The sequence below is a fragment of the Brassica rapa genome, chromosome A08 (genome assembly GCF_000309985.2).
Source record: "Brassica rapa cultivar Chiifu-401-42 chromosome A08, CAAS_Brap_v3.01, whole genome shotgun sequence".
Lineage (NCBI taxonomy): Eukaryota > Viridiplantae > Streptophyta > Magnoliopsida > Brassicales > Brassicaceae > Brassica > Brassica rapa.
This window is the reverse complement of record NC_024802.2, coordinates 10,106,152-10,128,356: the sequence shown is the minus strand read 5'-3', so window position 1 is coordinate 10,128,356 and position 22,205 is coordinate 10,106,152. Positions and strand designations below refer to the sequence as shown.

General features: G+C 37.2%; 2 protein-coding genes across 2 annotated transcripts; both read right to left on the bottom strand.

Moving 5' to 3' along the window:
- Positions 1-20: 20 nt before the first annotated feature.
- On the bottom strand, positions 21-3,027 carry LOC103833546 (L-arabinokinase). The gene is made up of 3 exons (XM_018653697.2): positions 723-3,027; positions 569-640; positions 21-460 (listed from the first exon to the last, which is right to left on the bottom strand). Exons 1-3 carry the CDS (start codon positions 849-851, stop codon positions 305-307), a joined length of 357 nt encoding a protein of 118 aa, XP_018509213.1. The 5' UTR covers positions 852-3,027; the 3' UTR covers positions 21-304.
- A 1,238-nt stretch (positions 3,028-4,265) lies between these two features.
- LOC103833545 lies at positions 4,266-11,865 on the bottom strand. The gene is made up of 2 exons (XM_009109633.3): positions 9,867-11,865; positions 4,266-4,998 (listed from the first exon to the last, which is right to left on the bottom strand). The coding sequence occupies exons 1-2, from the start codon at positions 11,513-11,515 to the stop codon at positions 4,587-4,589; spliced, it is 2,061 nt and encodes a 686-aa protein (XP_009107881.1). The 5' UTR covers positions 11,516-11,865; the 3' UTR covers positions 4,266-4,586.
- Between the last annotated feature and the right edge of the window lie 10,340 nt (positions 11,866-22,205).

Here is a 22,205-nt window from a genome sequence, read left to right as displayed (position 1 = left end):
AAAGTATATATCGTATGAAGAATAAATAAAAATAATAAGTTTATACCAAAAGTAGAGAAAGTCTCAATGGGTGAAATTAGAGCGAGATATGACGTCGGATCCGGAGGTAACCAAACTTGCCAGCTCCAGGTGATGAACCTTCGAAAATGAGTGGCAAATACCCGGTTGCTGCTTTGTATCTCTGCTGAATCTTAAAACATCCAATATACATAATAATAATATGTGAAAGGACATAAAATAATATACATAAATGTTGACCACATCAATGATATACAAGTGTATTTGTTGGCTGCTGCGCAATGAGTTACGGCCAATAACCGGAGCCACCACTTGTGATTTTGGCTCCATCCGAAGTCCCATCGTCGGTTTTAGACTTGTTATGCTGCATCCCTTGTACTAACTGGACCCGCCTGTTTGTTCCGTCTGATCCTAGTCCGCACGCGCTGTAGCTATAGTGACACTGAACAACAAACAAAGGATAAAAGCCAAAAAAGAGCATCAATATAACTCTCGGTCTTCATTTCATATGCAGAGTAGAACAAAATACAGTAGTTTGAAGTGATAATACCTGATAAAGAAGTCCTCCAAGAGCAGTAAGTTGCTCATCTGATGTTGCGGAAGTCAATAGGGCTTTAAAAGTCTACACAAGAAGCAGAGCATAAAATATTAAACAGAAACAGAATATGAAAAGAAGATTTTCATAAAATAAACAAAAGACGGACCTTGACCCGGAAGTTTTCGTATATAGGGTGTCTGGCAGGAGCTTTTACATTGTACGTACGCTTTTCATCAATCACTGTGACCGGATCGTCATGAATGGCGGAGCTAGCATCACATTTTAGATGGGTCATTTACTAAACTAATTATGTAAAATTGTTAAGAAGATATTAAAGTGGGTCAAAAGAAAGAATTAGTCTTGAGTTATGGGGGTCAAACTAAAGGTTTTTAACCAAATATTCTGAAAACTACCTAAAATATATAAGTGAAATTCATGTTTTATAAAAATCACAGGGGTCAGCTGACCCCCCTCCCACCCACATAGCTCCGCCATGATCCGAGTATTCATCAACGAATGTCTGAAATGAGTATGTTTGTCCATGAGTATGTTTTGTGGCTTTATGTCGAAATGCACAATCCTCGAAACACAACGATTATGCAAATACTCTCCACGGGAGACAACCACCGCAATGTCATTAACCTTTCCCACGGGACCCCACAAGCTTTCCCAAGTATTGGGGTTTGAACGAAGGGTGTGGACCGCGTGGTGCAATCCAGAAACCGCCCCAAATTTGACCTGACCCGACCCGGGACAGAGCAAACGGAGGTGGAACACTCATCAGCAACGTAACGAATAGAGGTTGCTTCTCTCCTTAAAACGGTAATGTGTTATACTCGTGTCTAGGCATGGGCGTTCAGATACCCGTTCGTGTTCAGATCGGTTGCTTCCGATTTTCGGGTTTTCGAATGGAGAGGTACAGAGCCCGTTCGGATTAATTTATACTTTTGATCAGGTTCGGGTTATTTCGGGTATAACCAAACTGTGTAACAAATAATAAAAAAAAATTATATATCTTTTATTTGATCATGCGAGGCCAGAAACAATACTGTTGAATTTAAAAGATTGAACAACTTAATATAAAATTTATGATCTTTTTGATTTGTTATTACGTTGAAGAACATGAGCATGTATTCTTTTTCTTCGTGTAATTTCTATTTGTATTATCTTGAATAGAAAATGGTAAAAATCCATCTATTCATAAATCAAAATCAAAGAAACATCAAAATCAAATAGAAATCAAACCTGAATGATATCATGAATGATTGAGCTCATGCTTGTGTAAATAGCAGAGAGAAAACAAATCGCAAATACTACTTGTAATCAAATATAAATCGAAATCGCAAAATATAGTAATTCATACATGTAATCGGTCATAAAATGAGTTTGAGTATGTACTGAACATATACCTTGAAGAAGGAGAAGACAAAAAGATGAATGAAAATGGAAGATGTAAGTTTAGGATTGGTGATATATATATATATATATATATATATATATATATATATATATATATATATATATATATTCGGCTACTTCGGTTAATTGGTTTGGATATCATATATAACCAATCAGGTACGGGTATCTGGACTAGTTGAATTCTAAACCCGTATGGAATTTTTTTTAACATTGGTTCGGTTTTCGGTTTGGGTTAACATGCCTATGTCTACTCGCGTCGACAAAATAATAATTTATGTATTCCATTAATGATTTGAAGATACAACAACAACACTGAAACAACACTATATGACCGCCAAAGGGTGAAGAATGAAGTTAATATCTTTTGAACCCTAGCTGGTTTAGGAAATTTAATTTTGGCGAATCCGGTCGGAATTTTGCAAGCAGTTTTCACATTTTTTTTTTTGGTAAACAAAACAGTTTTCACATCTGGTTAACTTAAAATTATTTTGATATATCAAGGGTTGAACCTCGATTTGTATCGAGGCTTCCAAAAATTGACGAGCAGGCACCAACCAAAGTAAGGCCAGGCCCATTCGCCTTTGTTTAAATAATGTCCGTCAAATTTTGGAGGCACGATTCGTCGTCACTAAACGATCATTGACGAATCATCCTACCTCTGACAGAAACGGGTAAGTTCTATTTCTACCAACTCATTCCCATTTTATACCCCACAGAGAAAACAATCATCTCGCACAACCACCGATGTGGGACAATTTTTTCTTCACACTAAAACTCGGTTTTAACTTAGAACCGAACCACAAGATAGTTTTATTTTACCTTCATTCGAACTGTAACAATAATACATACTAGATTTCCACCCGCACAATCGTGCGGGTATATATTTTCACATTTATATATATAGATATTTGTTTTACATAATTATTATATATTTTTATTGTTACTCACATATTTAAATGTTTGTATAATTATGCCAAATATAATAATTTTATAGTTTTCATACTGTAAATTAAAATCATCACATATATATGTTGCTTATTATATATTTGTCTTATTGAATTTGCGTTTGATTACTAAATTAAATTTTTTAATGCATGAAACAACATATATGAAAATAGTTTAATATTTAATTTATTATAATCATGATCCGTAATTCAAATCGCTAGATTTTTTTTAGTAATTTTTTAATGTTTATTAATTTTATATAATAAATTACTGTATATTAAAAAAGTTTAAGATAAGTTAAATTTTTATACATGTATTATATAGTTTACTAATATTAACCCGTTCTACCAACATATTATATTTTTAGCATAAATATTTTATATTTATGAAAATAAAATATGTTAATTTATCAATTTAAAATAATTTTATCATATTTTCTTCAATATAACATTTTTTTTTAAAATGATAGATTTTATTATAAAATTGATAAAATAGGATATAATTTTATTCTTTTAGTAACATTTCATTACTAATTACAAAATTAGTTGAAAAAATTTATATTCAATTTATGACAATTAAGATCTTATTATAATCTTTTTCAAGAGATTTGTTAGAATTTTAATTTTTTTTAAAAAAAATTAAAAGATATAAAAGATATTATGATTAAAGTAGTTGAAAATATTATGTATATTAGCATATATAAAATTTAAATGAGGGTCTAAATAAAAATATCACTCATCAAAAGATCATGATTTTTATTTTATTAGAAACCAAATTTGAAAAAAAATAAAATTAAAATAAATATTTATTTCTAACAAAATATTTAAAAAATATTAGTAAATGTATTTGTGAAATTAATTAATTTCATTTTATTTAAATTTTCGTTTATAAACCAAAACTATATTCAATTTTAATTTCTAATTATATTTTATGATAATTTAAATTAAAACTAACTAATTTTTTAAAGTAAATTTAAAAAGATTTTAAGGAGATTTTAAAAAGATTTTGTTAGAAGATTTTAAATATATTCATTTGTATTTCAAATAAAATGATAAAGATATTAAAAGATATAATAATGAACTTATGTAAAATATGATATTTTCTAGGAATGGTCCAAACTAAAAAAATCACACATGAAAAGAAGTCATGACTTCTGTTTTAATATATAAGATATCAGTCAGTTCATACCAAAAAAAAAAAAATACATATATCAGTTATCAATATAGTTTTATTAATTATTTACCTTATATTTATCTATTATTTCAATTTCTATATATTATATAAATATTTTTATTCTAATTTAGAAAAGGAAAAATAAATAAATAGAACAAGAAACCTATTTGAATGTAGCAAAAACTAGAACTGTATTCAAACTGTAACAATAATAATAGGAAAGATTCTGTATTCTCCTTTTCAAGTTTCAAGCTTGATAGAAGAATAGGTGAAGAAAACCGCCATATCTGAACTTGAGAGCTCAAGTGGTTCCTGGAGAGAAAAAAATGAAAAATCCTAATAACAACATCAATCCAACTTTTGAGACATAGGAGCCATTCTTTAAACCCACAACTATTCATTTTGCAGCGAGTAGTAATGTACATAAGAGTCATTCTTTAAAGCCTCAAAAGCTTTGTCTTTCATAAGAAACTGCAATAGTAATGATAATAACCTAAGCAGAGACTGGTGTCTTGGTTTGGTTTTCTCCCATCTTCCACTGTCTAATCTTCGCCAAAGTCTTCTCCACCTTCAAAATGCGTGCTTCCAACTGCAATGCTATCTCATCTGTTCCAAGTTTTCTCTGGTTCAGTCTCCCATCATCAACAACAACAACAACATCAACTTCTTCTTCCTTCTCAGCTATTCTATTAGAAGCAACCAGAGGATCTGAAGAGCTGGTTTCATCATTCTCTACACTCGTTCTCTTTATTTCAGGCACTGGTACAGTTTCATCTCCAGAAGCAAGCTTTTGAGGAAGGTCTGGAACATTGTTATCCACTTCAACTCCACCATAAGCATATTCTCCTCCTTCAGTATTCTCTACGTTAACACACTTTTTTGTAAGCTTGATAATCTGAGCAATGGTATTGGAGTATTAACTCCTATATGGATTAGGATAAGCTTTCTATTTAGTATCCGATAAGGATGATGTTTAGATTTCCTATTTATCTTTAGCTTTGGTCTTTTATATGCTTTGAGTACCTATATATACTCATCTATTTCATCAATAATAATCAGACTTTGAATCCCAAACATACTATTTGTCATGGTATCAGAGCTCAAACAAATCTAAACCTATTCATTCTTATTCTCTTGGTGATCTCGTAACAAACGCAAGATCATCATATTCCTATTCTCGTGTTTTGTTTCCAAACTTGAAACACACGTTATTCATTCCAAACAATGTCGATTACACCAGTAGCAGGTGAAATCAAATACAAAACCATCTCTCCTTATGACCTATCATCTAATGATAATCCCGGAGCTGTGATTTCACAACCACTACTCAACGGATTGAATTATGATGAATGGGCTATCAACTTCCGAATGGCAATCAGCTCACGGAAGAAATTCGGATTCCTTGACGGCAGTCTTCCAAAACCGGCAGCCGATTCATCCTACTTTGAAGATTGGATTGCAAACAATCATCTGATTGTAGGATGGATAAAACAAACGATCGAACCAAAGATCAAATCATCACTATCAACCCGGGAAATCGCAAAAGATTTATGGGACATAATCAAGAAGCGTTACTCCATCAAGAGCGGAGCAAGGCTTCAACAACTACGGATTGCACTCGCAAATTGCAAACAAGATGGTTCCAGCATCGATGAATACTTCGGACGTCTCACAAAACTTTGGGATGGGATTGCCGAATGTATGAACTCGAGAAGTTGTAGCTGTGGCAAGTGTGAATGCGACCTAAATTCAGCAAGAGAAAAGGAGGCTGAAACTCTCCGAATTCATGACTTCTTAGCCGGACTTGACGATTCCATACATGGAGTTGTTCGATCTCAGATCTGTGCAATATCTCCTCTTCCTGATCTCGATAGCGTGTACCAGACGATATCACAAAACGAGATCATTCGATCAACAATAACACCTGAACCAGCTGTTATGAGTCTCTTGTCACAGACTCGATCTTCCACCAATTCACGGTCAAACACAGTAAATTCCTCAAGGCCTGGAAACAGAGATCCAACACGCCAGTGTACGGCTTGCGGACGCACTGGACATGAAGCTGCAGGTTGTTTCACAATCATTGGTTACCCTGAGTGGTGGGAGGAGCGATCTAAAAACAGAACAACTAATCGCAAATCTACAAATACCACTCAAGATCGTAACACAACACCAAAAGCTAATACAGCCACGGTGTTGAATAATACTACTCCAAAGTCGATCCAAGCAAACATAACAATCACTGATGCAGATCGTCTAGGATTGAGTGGGATTACAGATGATCAGTGGAACATTGTGCAGAAACTCATCAACAAAGGAACAACAACAGATTCTCTAAAGGGTAAGAAGGATAATTGTATCTGGATCTTAGATACAGGTGCAACTCATCACATGACAGGGCAACTTGAGCTAATGGAAAACGTTCGAGATATTCCAGACATACCGGTCCTATTACCAGCAGGATCCGGTGCGGTTGCTTCAAAACAAGGGACCGTGAAACTAACTTCTACTCTACACATACAGAATGTGTATTATGTCAACGGCTTCCACACAAATCTAATATCCTTCGGTCAACTTGTTACTGATAACTTCCTTGTTGGCCAGGTCACTGATAAACTTATGGTATTGCAGGACCGTACCTCGAGGATGCTGATTGGAGCGGGTGAAAGAGAAGGAGAGGGATTGTACCGGTTTCGAGGGATTGAAACATTCGTGTCGCTCCATACTACTGTTATTGAAGATTCAGTATTGTGGCATCGTCGCCTTGGCCATCCATCATCTCGAGTAACCAGCATGATCCCAGATATTAAGAGCTCGGTGTCTCATGATCATCTCATCAAAACTTGTGATATTTGTTTTCGAGCTAAACAAACTCGACTTAGTTTTCCAGATAGTTCTCATAATGCAAAAGAAATTTTTGATTTAATCCACTGTGATGTCTGGGGACCATATCGAACAACAGCTTTCTGTGGATCTAGATACTTTCTCACGATCGTTGATGATAAATCACGAGCGGTCTGGCTATACTTGCTTCCTGATAAGTCGCGTGTTTCTCAACAAATCAAAGATTTCTTAATCCTGACTGAAAGACAATTCTCAAAGAAAGTGAAAACAGTACGAAGCGATAACGGAACAGAATTCACATGCCTCACGCGATTTTTTAAAGAGCAAGGAATCATTCATGAAACGTCTTGCGTTCATACACCGCAGCAGAATGGACGTGCTGAGAGAAAACATCGACACATCCTCAATATTGCTCGTGCCCTACGGTTTCAAGCAAATTTGCCTATAGAATTCTGGGGAGAATGTGTTCTAGCTGCTGGACATCTAATCAACCGAACACCATCATCAGTGATCAACAACAAAACACCGTATGAGATGCTTCACGGCCAACCTCCAGACATATCTCACCTTCGCGTTGTGGGATGCTTGGCATACGCACATAACAAAAACACGAAGGGTGATAAATTTGCGTCACGCAGTCAGCGATGCATTCTTCTAGGGTACCCTTCCGGTACTAAAGGCTGGAAACTCTTTGATCTCGAGCTTGAAAAAGTTTTTATCTCAAGAGATGTTGAATTTCAAGAAGAAGTGTTCCCATATTCTGCAAAGGAAAAGGCTATAGCAATTGAGGAAATACTGGTTACAAGACCATCTGAAACAATACATGAAGAGAGTCTTGAAACAAACAATCAAAATATTTCCATCACTGAGACATCTATCGACAACACAGATACAGAGGATTCTGTTACAGATACAGAGGATGATGTAACAGAAACAGAAACATCAACGGCCGTTCCAACAGAATCTGCGACTACAGAACATCAGGACATGGGTCGCGGTCAGCGCACACGAATGCCCTCTTCACGACTCCGTGACTATGTAGTCAATACAGTTACTACAATCCCTGCTCTCACTCCTTCTCTTCCGTCATCTGTTCCTCAGCCTTCCTCAGGTTCGATCTTTCCTTTATCTGAGTATCTATCATATGATCGTTTTTCACCTTCACATCGCAGCTACATCATCGCTCTAACAATTAATATTGAGCCTAAGAGCTTTCGAGAAGCAATGAAATATGACGTGTGGCGCAAGTCTATGAGAACAGAGATGGATGCGCTTGAACGTAATCATACATGGGATCTTCAAGAACTTCCTCCAGGCAAGAAGGCTCTTGGAACTAAGTGGTTATATACCATCAAATTGCTAGCAAACGGGGAAATAGAACGACATAAATCTCGGCTGGTGGTGCTGGGAAATAAACAAAAAGAAGGTCTCGACTATACCGAAACGTTCTCGCCAGTAGCTAAGATGACCACAGTGCGCATATTTCTTGACATTGCAGCGAAAAAGAACCATGAGATACATCAGATGGACGTTCACAACGCCTTTCTTCATGGGGATCTTCAAGATGAAGTATACATCAACATTCCTCTCGGATTTGCTGAACCAAATGAAAAACGGGTTTGTCGTCTCCGAAAGTCCCTCTATGGATTAAAACAAGCACCTCGGTGTTGGTTTGCCAAACTTGTTGAAGCCTTGGAAAAATATGGCTTCTCCCAAACACATTCCGACCACTCATTGTTTGTGTATTCACGCAACAAGACTACCTTACGCATTCTAGTATATGTTGATGACTTGATCATCTCCGGCGATTCATCCGAAGCAATATTATCTTTCAAAGCTTATCTGTCTACGTGTTTCTACATGAAGGACCTTGGTGCTCTCAAGTACTTCCTCGGACTGGAAGTTGCGCGTGGATCTCAAGGAATTTATCTATGTCAAAGGAAGTATACGATTGATATTATTACAGAATGTGGTCTCCTTGGGTGTAAACCAGCTGGTTCACCGATGGATCAGAATCACAAGCTTGCAAAATCTGAAAGTCCTTTGCTTACTGATCCTGAACAATTTCGCCGTCTGACTGGGAGACTGATCTATCTCTTGGCTACTCGACCCGATCTTGCTTATTCAGTCCATATTCTCACTCAATTCATGCAGAAACCCAAAGAAGAACATTGGTCGGCAGCTCTCAAAGTGGTACGGTATCTAAAAGGAACTATAGGACAAGGAGTTCTCTTTCGTGCCAACACTACGCTTTCTTTAACTGGTTGGTGTGACTCAGATTGGGGCGGATGTCCTCAAACTCATCGTTCGCTTACCGGTATGATAGTACAGTTTGGGACTTCTCCTGTATGTTGGAAAACTAAGAAGCAAGATTGTGTCTCCTTATCATCAACAGAGGCCGAGTTCCGAGCACTTAAGGCGATGACTCAGGAGCTTATATGGATTAAAGAGTTACTTCTTGAGCTAGGTATTGACCATAAGGAGCCAATGCTCATTTGCTGCGACAATAAATCTGCATTATATATCAGCGCTAATCCAGTTCTACATGAACGCACCAAACACATGGGAATCATTTGTCAATTCGTAAGGGATGAAATCACCAAAGGAGTTATTCGCACTACTCATGTCTCTACACATGATCAACTAGCAGACATTTTAACCAAAGCACTTGGACGAAAGGAATTCGATGCATTTCTACTCAAGTTAGGCATCAATAACATTCATGCTCCAACTTGAGGAGGGGTATTGGAGTATTAACTCCTATATGGATTAGGATAAGCTTTCTATTTAGTATCCGATAAGGATGATGTTTAGATTTCCTATTTATCTTTAGCTTTGGTCTTTTATATGCTTTGAGTACCTATATATACTCATCTATTTCATCAATAATAATCAGACTTTGAATCCCAAACATACTATTTGTCAAATGGTAATGTTACCATCTTCTTCCATCTCATCTACTGCACCAGAATCAACATTAGGATCTGAAGAGTTGTGTTCATCTCCAGAAGCAAGCTTGTGCTTCTGAGGAAGGCCTGGAAGACTGCAATCCTCTTCAATATCCTTTACATCACCACACTTCTTTCTACATTTGATTCTCTGAGCAATGGTAATGTTATCATCATCGTCTTCTTCATCTTGTGTTTGACAACAATCCATAGCAATCTCGTTCTCATCCTCACTAGCTTGCTTGCGTTTCTTGTTTGTCACTTGCTCAGCTTTCTTCATTCCATCTCCTAACTTTTGAAAGACTTGGCTCAATGGCAGTACCTTAAGAGGCACATCATCATCATCATCATCACCTGTGTTGCTTGCATTGAAAGTCTCAGCTGGTTCTTTCACTGACCTCATCCACCAGTCTCGGTATTTGGCAGCCGAAACAGAAGCTGTGGTAAGGCGAGAAGGTATGTGTTGCTTTGAACCATCAAGAGTAGCTAAACCAGTAAGATCCTGAGCCAATCCAAACTGCAATGCCACTCTATTCGGATAGTAACCCTCTGTAAAACCAAAACCATCAAGCGTGGAAGATCTCACACAACAAGCAAACTCATCATCATCATCATCACTCACCCTCTTAGCCTTTTCGTTGTAAAACCGAGGTGGGTTCCAGTTCCTCAACGGTTGAGTATAAGGACGCCAATCAAAATCATCAAGAAGAAAGGGTCTCACATTCTCAGCTCCCTGTCTCAGACCACTCCAACGAGCAATCCTAGGTTCACCATTTGGTATCACTCCAGGTCTTGGTCCAACGCTCTTGAACCTCTCCCATATCCACACTTGGACCAACTTAAACAGAGACCTAACGTCCACGTTCTGAGTAGAAGAGGACAAAGCATTCACTTTACCCAAGTCTCTGTAAAGGCAAGCGAGAACAGCCGGCGCAAGAGCGATCCTTTCACCTCTAGCCAAACGAACAGCGACGGAGAACACATGTTTCGAAACCGAACAGCCTTGTTTCTCAGGAAACACAAAGTTGGAAAGCCAAAACGCAAGGAAAGCCTCGTGCTCCATCTGATCGTCTTCGAAGCTCGAGATCCATGAAACCTGCTTCACACTCTCCTTTCTCCGTTTCTCTAGCTTCAAAACTGACTCTTTAATCTCTGAGCTTTCGAGGGGAGTGTATACAGAGGAACCCAGAAGGGAGAAGCCCAGAAGGAGAGTCACGTCCTCGAGGGTTATCGTAGCCTCGCCCCAAGGGAACACGAAGGTTTTGGTTTCAGGGTTCCATTTCTGAGATAGGGAGAGGATGAGAGACGGGTTTTTGCGGATTTTGTGAGTGGATGCTTTGATTGCTTCGAAGATTCCGGATTGTATCCAGATGGGTTTGTGGAAAGCTGACATTTTTCGAAACCAAGACTTGAACTTTTGGTTGGGGAGCCTCCACCCAGAGAAGGAAACGGGTAAAGGTGACGACTTTACGCCTGGAGAAGGTGCAGACCCATCAATGGTGGTGGTTGTTAAATGGGGTTTTAAAAGATGGGATTTTTTTATGATGGGTCGAGTGTTGTTCTCACTGGGAAGCACCATGAGCTCTTCCCTCTCTTCCACGAGGTTTCCATGACTGGATGTTGAATCCATTTGGAGAAGAAGAAGAAATGGTTGAGAACGAAGAGACAACGCTTTTAAAACCTAGAAATTTTGTTGTTTTTTGTTTGTTTGGGCTCTAGAAATGTTACAAATACCAACCGTATATTATACGGTATCTCAAAGAAACAGTGTAACAAATAAACAAGCAATTTTAATGTTTCTAACTAATTATCCATATGTTTCTCAATTTTGTATAAGAAAAATCCAGTTTTTTTATAGGTTCTGGATCGACGTAGTTATTTTATTTCCTGATTAATTTTTCCTATGAAAAGTGTGTTATTTTTGTTACCTATCCATGTTGTATGTCGACGAGTCGATCTTGAAGGAGTCACCGAAGAAAAATAAGCAGAGCCATTTGTGATGGTTAATGAATATACTGATATACACATGCAACACAACAGTTTAGCCATGAGCGTAATTTGAAGCCCCACCACAGTCCACACCAATGAGCCATATGGCTTATATGGATCAAAGTTATACAGACGCAAATACGTGGTTTTATATGTGTGACCGTTGTAGGGTCATTCTCCATATTACATATTTTATTATTAGGGCACACACATAAAGCCTGACTCACAATATGGGGGGAGGATATAAGGTTGAAACTGCTCCCAACAACGGTAACACCCGACCTTGAAATTTTTATGTATGTTTTTCTTGTTTTCAAAAGACTTGTTGGCAGATTGTCCAACACTCTAGTTTCTAAGATCTTCAATTTTTTTTTTGATAAAATATTAAAATAAAAAAGTAGTTTCACCTCTTTACCAAGTGTCGGAATGGCTATTTAACACTCTTTTATCAATAGGCTAACAACTCGTCGGTGTCTTCAAGTCTAGGCACTTGTTCTGTAATAAAACATGCCGTGTGGATTTACAACTTTAGATTGTTGTATTAACCTTTTAGTTAAGCTAGAGGCCAACCGAACTTGAGATAACCTGATATTTTTCATGGGCCGAAACAACCCAATCCGCTTATTATTTGTTTATACTTTATAAGCCCTAATTCGGAACACTTTATTTTTAGTTCACCAGCCATTAACAATCATACACTATTACTAGACAATTACACTCGAGTACTTTTTCATATAAAAGACACTGAAGAACAACTTGAATCTAAGTCAAAGAGAAAAAGATCGTGTAAAATCAGAAGAAATTCTCATCAAACCATATCTAAGTCACTTAAACGATAAAGTTGTCACATATATAGTTGATGAACATACAAGCACACTATTCTTATATCATTAAGATGACCATGAACAGATAAGTTAAACTAAAATAACTAATTTGAAAACTGATGACAAGTTCAGAAAACTACTAAACATATGCTAACTAAAGTGTATGCATCATCATACACCATAACTAGTTTAGCACCAATGACGCCGGTGTAAAGAACAGAGTAAAACAGAGGTTTTTGACTGAATAATACTTTTCTCATTAAGGTTTACGAAAGGCATACATCAGCTACTTATAGTTACAAAAGGAACAATCTAGAGAGGTGACAGCTCTCAGTGACAGCTAATAGGCACAGCTGTAAAGGTTCTCTCAGCTTCACCAATGGATAGGAGAGCATCAAACTTGTTATGAAGCTCTACGGTCTTTGTCTTACTCGCAGGTACACTTAGAGAAGGAGAAGACCGTTGGAGACTTGATTCTTTGGGCTCTGCGTGGGCCTTGATATGTTGGCGTTGGCCCATTTCATATGTTATGCTAACATCCCCCCTCAAACTTGAGGTGGGAGGATCACACACTCCAAGTTTGCTGCGCAAGTCAAAGAACTGCTTCTTGGCTAAGGGCTTGGTGAAGATATCTGCAAGTTGTAGAGCTGCTGGAATATGACGCGTCTCAATGAGTCCAAGGGCTACTTGCTCCCTGATGTAATGATAATCAGTGTCAAAGTGCTTGGACCGGTTGTGGAGAGCAGGATTTGCACTGAGATATACCGCCGAGAGGTTGTCACAGAGTAACACCGTAGCATCTGGTTGTGAGACTTCCAGATCACGTAATAGAAAGGATAGCCAAGTGATTTCCTGAGCTGTAGACCCAAGAGCTCTATACTCAGCTTCCGTTGATGATCTTGACACAGTAGGTTGGCGCTTAGCTGACCAAGAGATGAGATTGGGACCAAGAAGAGTGCAGAAACCAGTTGTTGATCTTCTTGTTTCTTTACAACCTCCCCAGTCACTATCACAGTAAGCAGATAGGCGCAGGCCATTGTCCTTGTTGATGTGAAGACCCAAGTGTAGAGTACCCTTGATGTACCGGAGCACTCTTTTCAACAGACTGAAGTCGGACACAGTTGGTTGGTGCATTCGCTGACAAACCCTGTTGACTGCATACTGGATATCTGGTCTTGTGATGGTCAGATACTGCAGTTTCCCAGCTAGGCTTCTGTAGTAGGTTGGTTCTTCAAACAGATCCGATGAGTGATCATTGATTGTTACAGGCAGAGGTGTTGGCATTGGGTTACAGTCAGCCATTGATGCACGGTGCAGTATATCTTTCGCATACGCTTGTTGGTGAAGGAAGATACCATCCCTATATTGTTGCATCTCCACACCAAGAAAGTACTGAGGTGTTCCCATATCTTTCATAGCAAACCGTGACTTCAAGGCAGATAAAAGCTTCTGTAAAAGAAGGTTGCAGCTTCCAGTTAACAAGATGTCGTCGACATATAGCAGGAGGACCAAGGTGTTGTTCTCCTTATGATAGGTGAAGAGAGACGGATCAGCTCTGCTACAGGTGAAGCCAAAATCAATAAGGAAGTTGCTGAATGTGTCAAACCACGCTCTAGGAGCCTGTTTCAGACCATACAGCGCTTTGGTTAATCGACAAACATGATCAGGTTTGAGAGGATCCACAAAGCCGTCTGGTTGATACATAAAGACAGGTTCCGACAGTTCTCCATGAAGGAAAGCGCTTGAGACATCCAATTGTCGCACTGGCCAGTCTCTTGCTACCGCTATGTTGAGCATTAGTCTTATAGTTGCCGTTCTCACAACTGGGCTGAACGTTTCAAGATAGTCATGTCCTTCCTCTTGCTCAAATCCTTTAGCGACCAGACGCGCCTTTGGTGGTGCTTTAGTGCCATCTGGGTTTGTTTTCTCTGTGTAGACCCATGTGCTGCTGATAATGTTCATATCAGGTGTCTTTGGAACCAAGCTCCAGGTGTGAAGCATATGTACCTTTGTTATTTCTTCCAATACAGCGTTGTTCCATAATGGATGAGCCATTGCTTCTCTAATGTTTCTTGGCTTCTTTGCATCGAACTTTGATGCCAAAAGAGCATATCTTGCATTTGGTTTCTGAATGCCAGATTTGCCTCGAGTAGTCATAGGATGTTGATTCATCTGTAGTTCTGCTTGAATCGGTTCCTCAATATGTGGAACTACAACAGGTGGAACAGCTTCTTGTTCAGCTTCTTGTGGAATAGGAGCTTGAGTCGGTGTAGCAATCACTTGTACTGGACCAGGTAGCACTCTAGTAATCTGCTCACTGACTGCTGGTTCCTCAGACAATGTAGCTTTCTGCCAAGCCTTCAGCAAACTCGTTTCATACCGAGGAACAAGATGTTTATACTGATCTTTGAAGGGAAACGACGATTCGTCAAATATGACATGTCTTGAGACATAAACCTTCCCGGTAGGAGGATATAAGCACCGGTAACCTTTGAACTGTGGACTGTAGCCTAGAAACACACACAATAAGGAACGCGGCTCGAACTTGTGCTCAGCAACAGGACGCAGGCATGGATAACATGATGTTCCAAAGACCCGCAAGTGATCATAGGCAGGCATCTTCTCATGCAGTATCTCTGAAGGGCTCTTGTTGCTTCTAGATGCTGCAGGAAGAAGATTGGTGACATAAGACGCCGTGTAGAACGCCTCTACCCAGTACTGAAGAGGTAAGTGACTTTGGAACATCATAGCCAGTCCAAGTTCAATCAAGTGACGATGCTTACGCTCTGCTATCCCATTTTGTTGGGGAGTGTAGGGACAAGAAACATGGTGTTGAATGCCGTGATCAACCAAATGTTGTTTTAATTTGTTGTTCATAAACTCTCCTCCACCATCTGTCTGAAGTGTTTTGATTTTCCTTGAGTACTGATTCTCGACAAGCTTTTGAAAACCCACAAACACTGAGAAAAACTCTGCTTTATTATTTAGAGGGTAGAACCAACAGTAGCGTGAGCATTCATCAACAAACACAGCATAAAATCTAAACCCCTGGTTAGACACAACAGGAGATGGACCCCAGAGATCACAGTGGATACATTCTAGAGGTACTGAGACTAAAGAGCTTGAAGAAAAAAACTGTAGACGGCTGCTTTTTCCCATTTGACATGGCTGACAGACAGGAAGAGCTTTGCCTTTATTGATAGAGATCGCCTTGATACTGTGGAGGTGCTGAAGAGTCTGAGGGTTTGTATGAGCAAGTCGGTGATGCCAAACTTCTTCTGATGCTGACACTTGCCGATTTGAGTAGAATGCCTGAAGCTCAGTACTCTTCAACTTGTATAATCCACTACTTCTTGGACCCTTGGCTATCACTTTCTGATGCGGAATGTCAATCACATATACATGGTTAACATCAAAGTATACTCCACAGGGATAATCATCACACAGCTTGGAGACAGACAACAAATTTTTCTTAATCTCAGGACAAACCAACACTTCATTGAGAGAGAGATTACCTGATGGAGTAGTGATAGACGCATTTCCCACATGAGTGACCGGTAGGTACGCTCCATCACCCACCATGACAGCATCACCTCCTTCGTATGGGTGGGAGGTTTGTAGATTGTGAGGCGATGATGTAACATGAGCGGAGGCACCAGAATCTGGATACCACTCTCTCCCAGACTCATCAACACGCACCAGTGTGTACGCAGTTCCTTGATAGTTGTTGTCAAATCTGTTGTAGCACTTCAGAGCAATGTGTCCGGTACGTCCACAGATTTGACACACTGGGCGTTCTCCAGAGGCATTGGGTTGAGACTGATGCTGGGAGAAGCCGCGACCACGGGTTGTGTAACCACCACGACCTCTGTAGGACCCTCTACCACGACCTCTGAAGTTTGGATTGTAACCAGGTGTGTTGAGTCTTTCTCCTTGTTGTTGCTGCGCAGGCTGAACTGTGAAAGCCATGTGAGGAGCGACTGTTGCATTGTCCTCATAGGACTTTAGCTTTGACTCAAACCCTTGAACTTCAGATACGACATCATTGAAGGTGGGCTGGGGAAACTTGGTTAAGGAACTCTGAATGACGGTGGAGATAGGATCGAACTCTCTTCCTAACCCATTGAGAAACCCAAAAATTTTCGTCGATTCATCCACTGGCTTCCCAATAGAGCTAAGTGAGTCACAAAGAGTCTTGAACTCCCGAACATACACAGTAAGCGTTCTTCCTTTGTTGGTCAGGAGTTGAAGGTTTCGGCGAAGCGTGAACTCACGAGCGAGAGAGCTCTTGTTGAAGTTTTCTGCAAGGCTGAGCCAGATCTCTCGTGACGTCGTCAGGGTATGAACATGGCCTAAGACTTCTTCAGAGAGAGTACCAAATAGCCAAGAACGGATCAACTGATCGGTACAGAACCATGACTCGTACTGGGGGTTAGGTGATTGAACCTCAACTTCATCGACGACTACCGTTCTTGTTGGATCTGGGGGCGTGACACCTCCATTGACAAAACCAATCAGCTTCTGGCTAGACAGTAAGGACTCAAACTGGGTCTTCCACAGGAGATAGTTCGTGTCATTGAGCTTCAAGGTAACAGAACTGAGAATGTGGATTTTGCTGGGGAACGGAAACGGAATGATAGGATCATCCATAGCTACCTGTTAGGGTTTCTATGGCTCTGATACCATGTAAAGAACAGAGTAAAACAGAGGTTTTTTGACTGAATAATACTTTTCTCATTAAGGTTTACGAAAGGCATACATCAGCTACTTATAGTTACAAAAGGAACAATCTAGAGAGGTGACAGCTCTCAGTGACAGTTAATAGGCACAGCTGTAAAGGTTCTCTCAGCTTCACCAATGGATAGGAGAGCATCAAACTTGTTATGAAGCTCTACGGTCTTTGTCTTACTCGCAGGTACACTTAGAGAAGGAGAAGACCGTTGGAGACTTGATTCTTTGGGCTCTGCGTGGGCCTTGATATGTTGGCGTTGGCCCATTTCATATGTTATGCTAACAGCCGGATCATTAGCTAGTAATTAAATCATGAAGTATACGAGACTCGCTGCAATAATGAGTTAAACAAGGTTAATGCAACTTGTAATCCTGGTAGAAATATCTTGATGAACTTTTTATCTAATTCTTTCTAGGGCATGTATGTCTACATCGTACATGCAACATGCATATCAATATATTGCATGGAACATGTAAGGGAGTATGCATATGGAATATGCTTTGGGAAGGTTAATTATTATTTTTTAAAGGGCATAAAAATTTTAAATTGCAGTGAAGAAAAGAGCGTAAGTTTGTTTGGATATGGTCTTCATTTTCTCTATAGTTTCTTCTCATAATGTTATCATTCAATTCAATCCAAATTATTCGTTATTATCAATTTTCCACATACTTTTCACTAGTAGAATTCCATCTTCACTATTTTCTCATTTTAGCATCCATTCAACTCCACTTTTATTCCTCGACATTAATTTTCCGCGATATACATTTAAGGATGTTTCCTTTTAATGATTATCGTGAATAAAAACATATGTATATGAGTTTTGCTCTTAATCAATATTATAGAAAGTTAAACCCTAGATTATTAGAAAAAAATACAACTTAATCAAATTATTGGCAAAAAGATACTAAACACATTTTTTTGGACAAAATGTAATCTTAGAAGGTTAGACCCTAGATTCTCTCTTCCTGGTTGTTGGCTTTGATTCACGAAAAATTCAAAAGCAAACATTTGCTCAAATGAAAAAGTATTTTCCTTAAAGACTTGCTAACGTGGAAACGTCAAAACTTAAAAGCTAGAAAAAATATGATCATGATGTGGTCACATATATAGACAAAATGTGGTGTTGTAGTGGATGTGAACATATATCTACATGATGTATTCGTTGGACTTGGATTATGATGATGGCTCATCACATCGTTTTATTTTTACCAATAGAATATATTTAATGACCTAATATGATGAATTTCCCAAAAAGTCCAAACGATATCGTTTTCACTTAAATTTGTTACATTGAGAACATATCTAGTATCTCCACCTTTTAACTCGTTTTAAGTTACATTTTTTGTAGTTTTAAGTTTTTTTTTTATTTGTTCAGTTTGTGTATGAATTTTCGCAATAAATTTATAAAATTAGATTGAGGTTGCTTCTTTATGGTGTGCCATCCGACTTAGCAAATTTCAATGGGTTAGGTCAATGTCTTGTTAACCCATTGATCTATAATTTGTTAACTCATGTATAGAATATTTTGCAAGTGTATAAATTTCACAGTTCATTAGTTTAAAGTATGTATCTTAATTGTTGGTAACAGTTCACATTAGTGAATTGGCTGTTCGCCCAAAAATTGGTGGAGAAAGATTTAAAAGTCTCACAAGTTCGGGAAAGGAAATCACATGGTTGAGATAAATCATGGACTCTAATTATCAGGTTCCAACCATAAATTGACTGAAAATAAAAATTACTTACATAAAGATCAAGTTACATATACTTGTTACATGCTACATACAAACAGACACACACACACACAAATTCAAGTTGTAACATATCATATATTATAACCAAACTCATCTTAAGAGAGTAAAGTTTGAGCCGGTCTGCACTCACTAGCTCACACCATATCTAACTAAACAAAGATGGCAAAACAACTTCCATAACGTTTTTCATAAACCTAACTAACTAGTATCTTAACGTCATTCTTTAACGACAAAAATCCTGGTAACTGGAATATTGATCTTATTTCTCGTGTTTGTTTTTGATTTATGCAAGAGAAGGGTAACGGAAACGTTGAGCTGACTCTATAGTTGTGGGTAAAAACGGTTGTTTAGCAAGGATTGGATTATTTGGATACTGATGGACCAAAAAAAATTGCGTTTGTGGAAGATGTTATGGACTCTTTAACAGTATGAACTTGTGGACTGTGGTAGATGTATGAATTATTATGGGTATTGACAGAAGAGATTAGGGTTTCAAATGGAAGTGTTAGTGTTGAGCCTTTCTAACCATCATTTGCAATCTTCCTGACCTTATCCTTTCAAGAAAAAACCCATGGTATGTGGTAAAAAGAGAGAATGAAGGAAGAGAGATGGAGATTGCATTGAGAGTTTAATGCCTTGGGTTGGGTGGTAAGATAATAACAAACTAGGATAGTACTCGCTTTATAAATAACAAGGATATTTTATTTGCACATTTATTATAGTGAATCAAGTAATTAATGTTTTTTTTATTTGATATTTATTCAGATGATTTTAAATATGATATATTTAAAATATCTGCAGTAGTAAATTATTCTTATAAGATTTAATTATTTTTATGACTTTATATTTAAATACTTAACGAATTCTCCAAAAATTATGATAATAATACAAATTTATAACCTAATTAATATCTTACATTATCAAATAAGCTAATATTAAGTATGTTGTATAATTAGTTATGAAATGGTCCAAAACTTAAATGACAACTTTAAACAGTAGATAAAAAATATGACTCTAATTTAATATATCAGATTTAAGTGGCTTTATAGAGATGAGCCAAGAGGGTAACGTTGTCATGTGAGTACGAATGTACATGAATTATTGATTTTAAAATATTTTTAATATATAAATAACCTACCAGGCTTCAGTATGGATCTCGTATTTCCAAACATTGAGTATATAGATGTTACACAAGTTTTATGAATCATAAACCGAATACCATAGTCAAAACCTTTAAATCAGTGATAAAATACTACAAATAATATGCATATGCAACTTACTTAACCATGGTCTATGCACACATCAATGTATGCATAATCGAAGCATCAAGTACGTATATATGTATGAACCTATGATGAGTAATGTGTATCATATATATGTAGATGTAGAAGAAAATTCTCCAGAAAGCTCTGAAGTTAATGGATTTGGAATCCGCTTTATGACGGTAAAGCAACACCCCAAGATAAAGAGAAAGATCGGTTAGGATTTGATATCATTTTATTCTCAATTATTTATACTCTTTCAGAATCCCATTCAATTATATCTGCTTTTTCACAAACTCTATTCAGCACTACGGTTATTCCCTTATATAAAGAACATTAATATTTCTAGAATTAATATATCAGTTGCTGTATTAAAGAATTTTTTTGTTAAAACTGTATAAAAGAAGTTTCAACTTGGCATTATATATTTTCAGACAATACCAATCTACATTTGTGACCCTAAATCATTTATATAATTTGTAGATATCTATACTCCTGTACACTTTTGACAGGTAAAATTGGAAAGATAGATTCATGATTACCAGATAATTTTTGTTTGTTGTTAAAGCTGTAAAAGAAGTCTCAACTTGGCATAATATATATCCAGACAAGATGCCAATCTTCATTTAGAATCCTAAATCATTATATACGTTGTAGATATTTGAACCCCTGTAAAAGTTTGAACATGTAAATATGGAGAGATAGATTCACGAATAAATAATCGTAAATGATTGACATACAAGAGAGGAAAAAAATCATTCTAAGTTCATATTTTAAATCCCAGAGAGAACATAGTATTAATGCTGAAACTACATTTTCAAAACTTTCATTCACGAAGACCCCATTAAAAATAAAGGAAAAATAAACCGTAACTAAAAAAAAATGCAATTGAAAACCCTCATGTCGCGTGAAATAGAGGAATATATAATCATAGAAATTATCTGACCCGAATATGTAGACTGAGTTGTTGGCCACTCGAAGTAGACTATGCAGTGGCCAGGGCCGATCCAGAGGGAAATTAAAATCACCCAAACCATTGATTACGGCATCCGATTTAAAAGGACATTTTGGTTTAATTGTATTACTATTGTTTATAAATAAAGAAAATTGATAAGATTTTTAGATAAAACTATACATATTGGACATTTTTAGTTATGATAATTTGAAAGCACAATATTTGAATCTCGAAACTTTTTTAAAATGATATGAACTCAAAAATAATTAGTGATTATTTGCTTATGGACCTAAAAATTTTACGAGAGTCGATATACCAAAATAGGTTAAAAAAGCTATTAAAAAAATATTTTTTGAAAGTGAAGGATTGTTATCTAACGTACATATATTGCTTAGTGTGTATGTTGGATATTTTAATATCGATCACCAATAAAAAAAGTTTTTCGCAACTAAGATTGATAAATAGTTTTTTTATGGTATAACATGTCACACAAGAAATTACGTGGATTGATCTTTTTATCAACCGTGACTGCTATGATCAAAGATTTGATTACATTTTTTTAATGAATGATTTTGCATTGAAAAATAAAAAATTATGTTTTTAGTGTTTTAAATATACTATTTTTATTTTAAAAAAATGAATTACATCGTTTTATTTAAATTTTAATAGTGTTTACAGTTTATATAAAATATATTAAATGGCATAATTTTAAAACTGGATTAAGGCATTGTGAAAAATTAGACCGGCATTGGCAGGGGCATATGCTCATTTTTAACAATTCGTGATGTGAATAACCGCCTGGTTTAC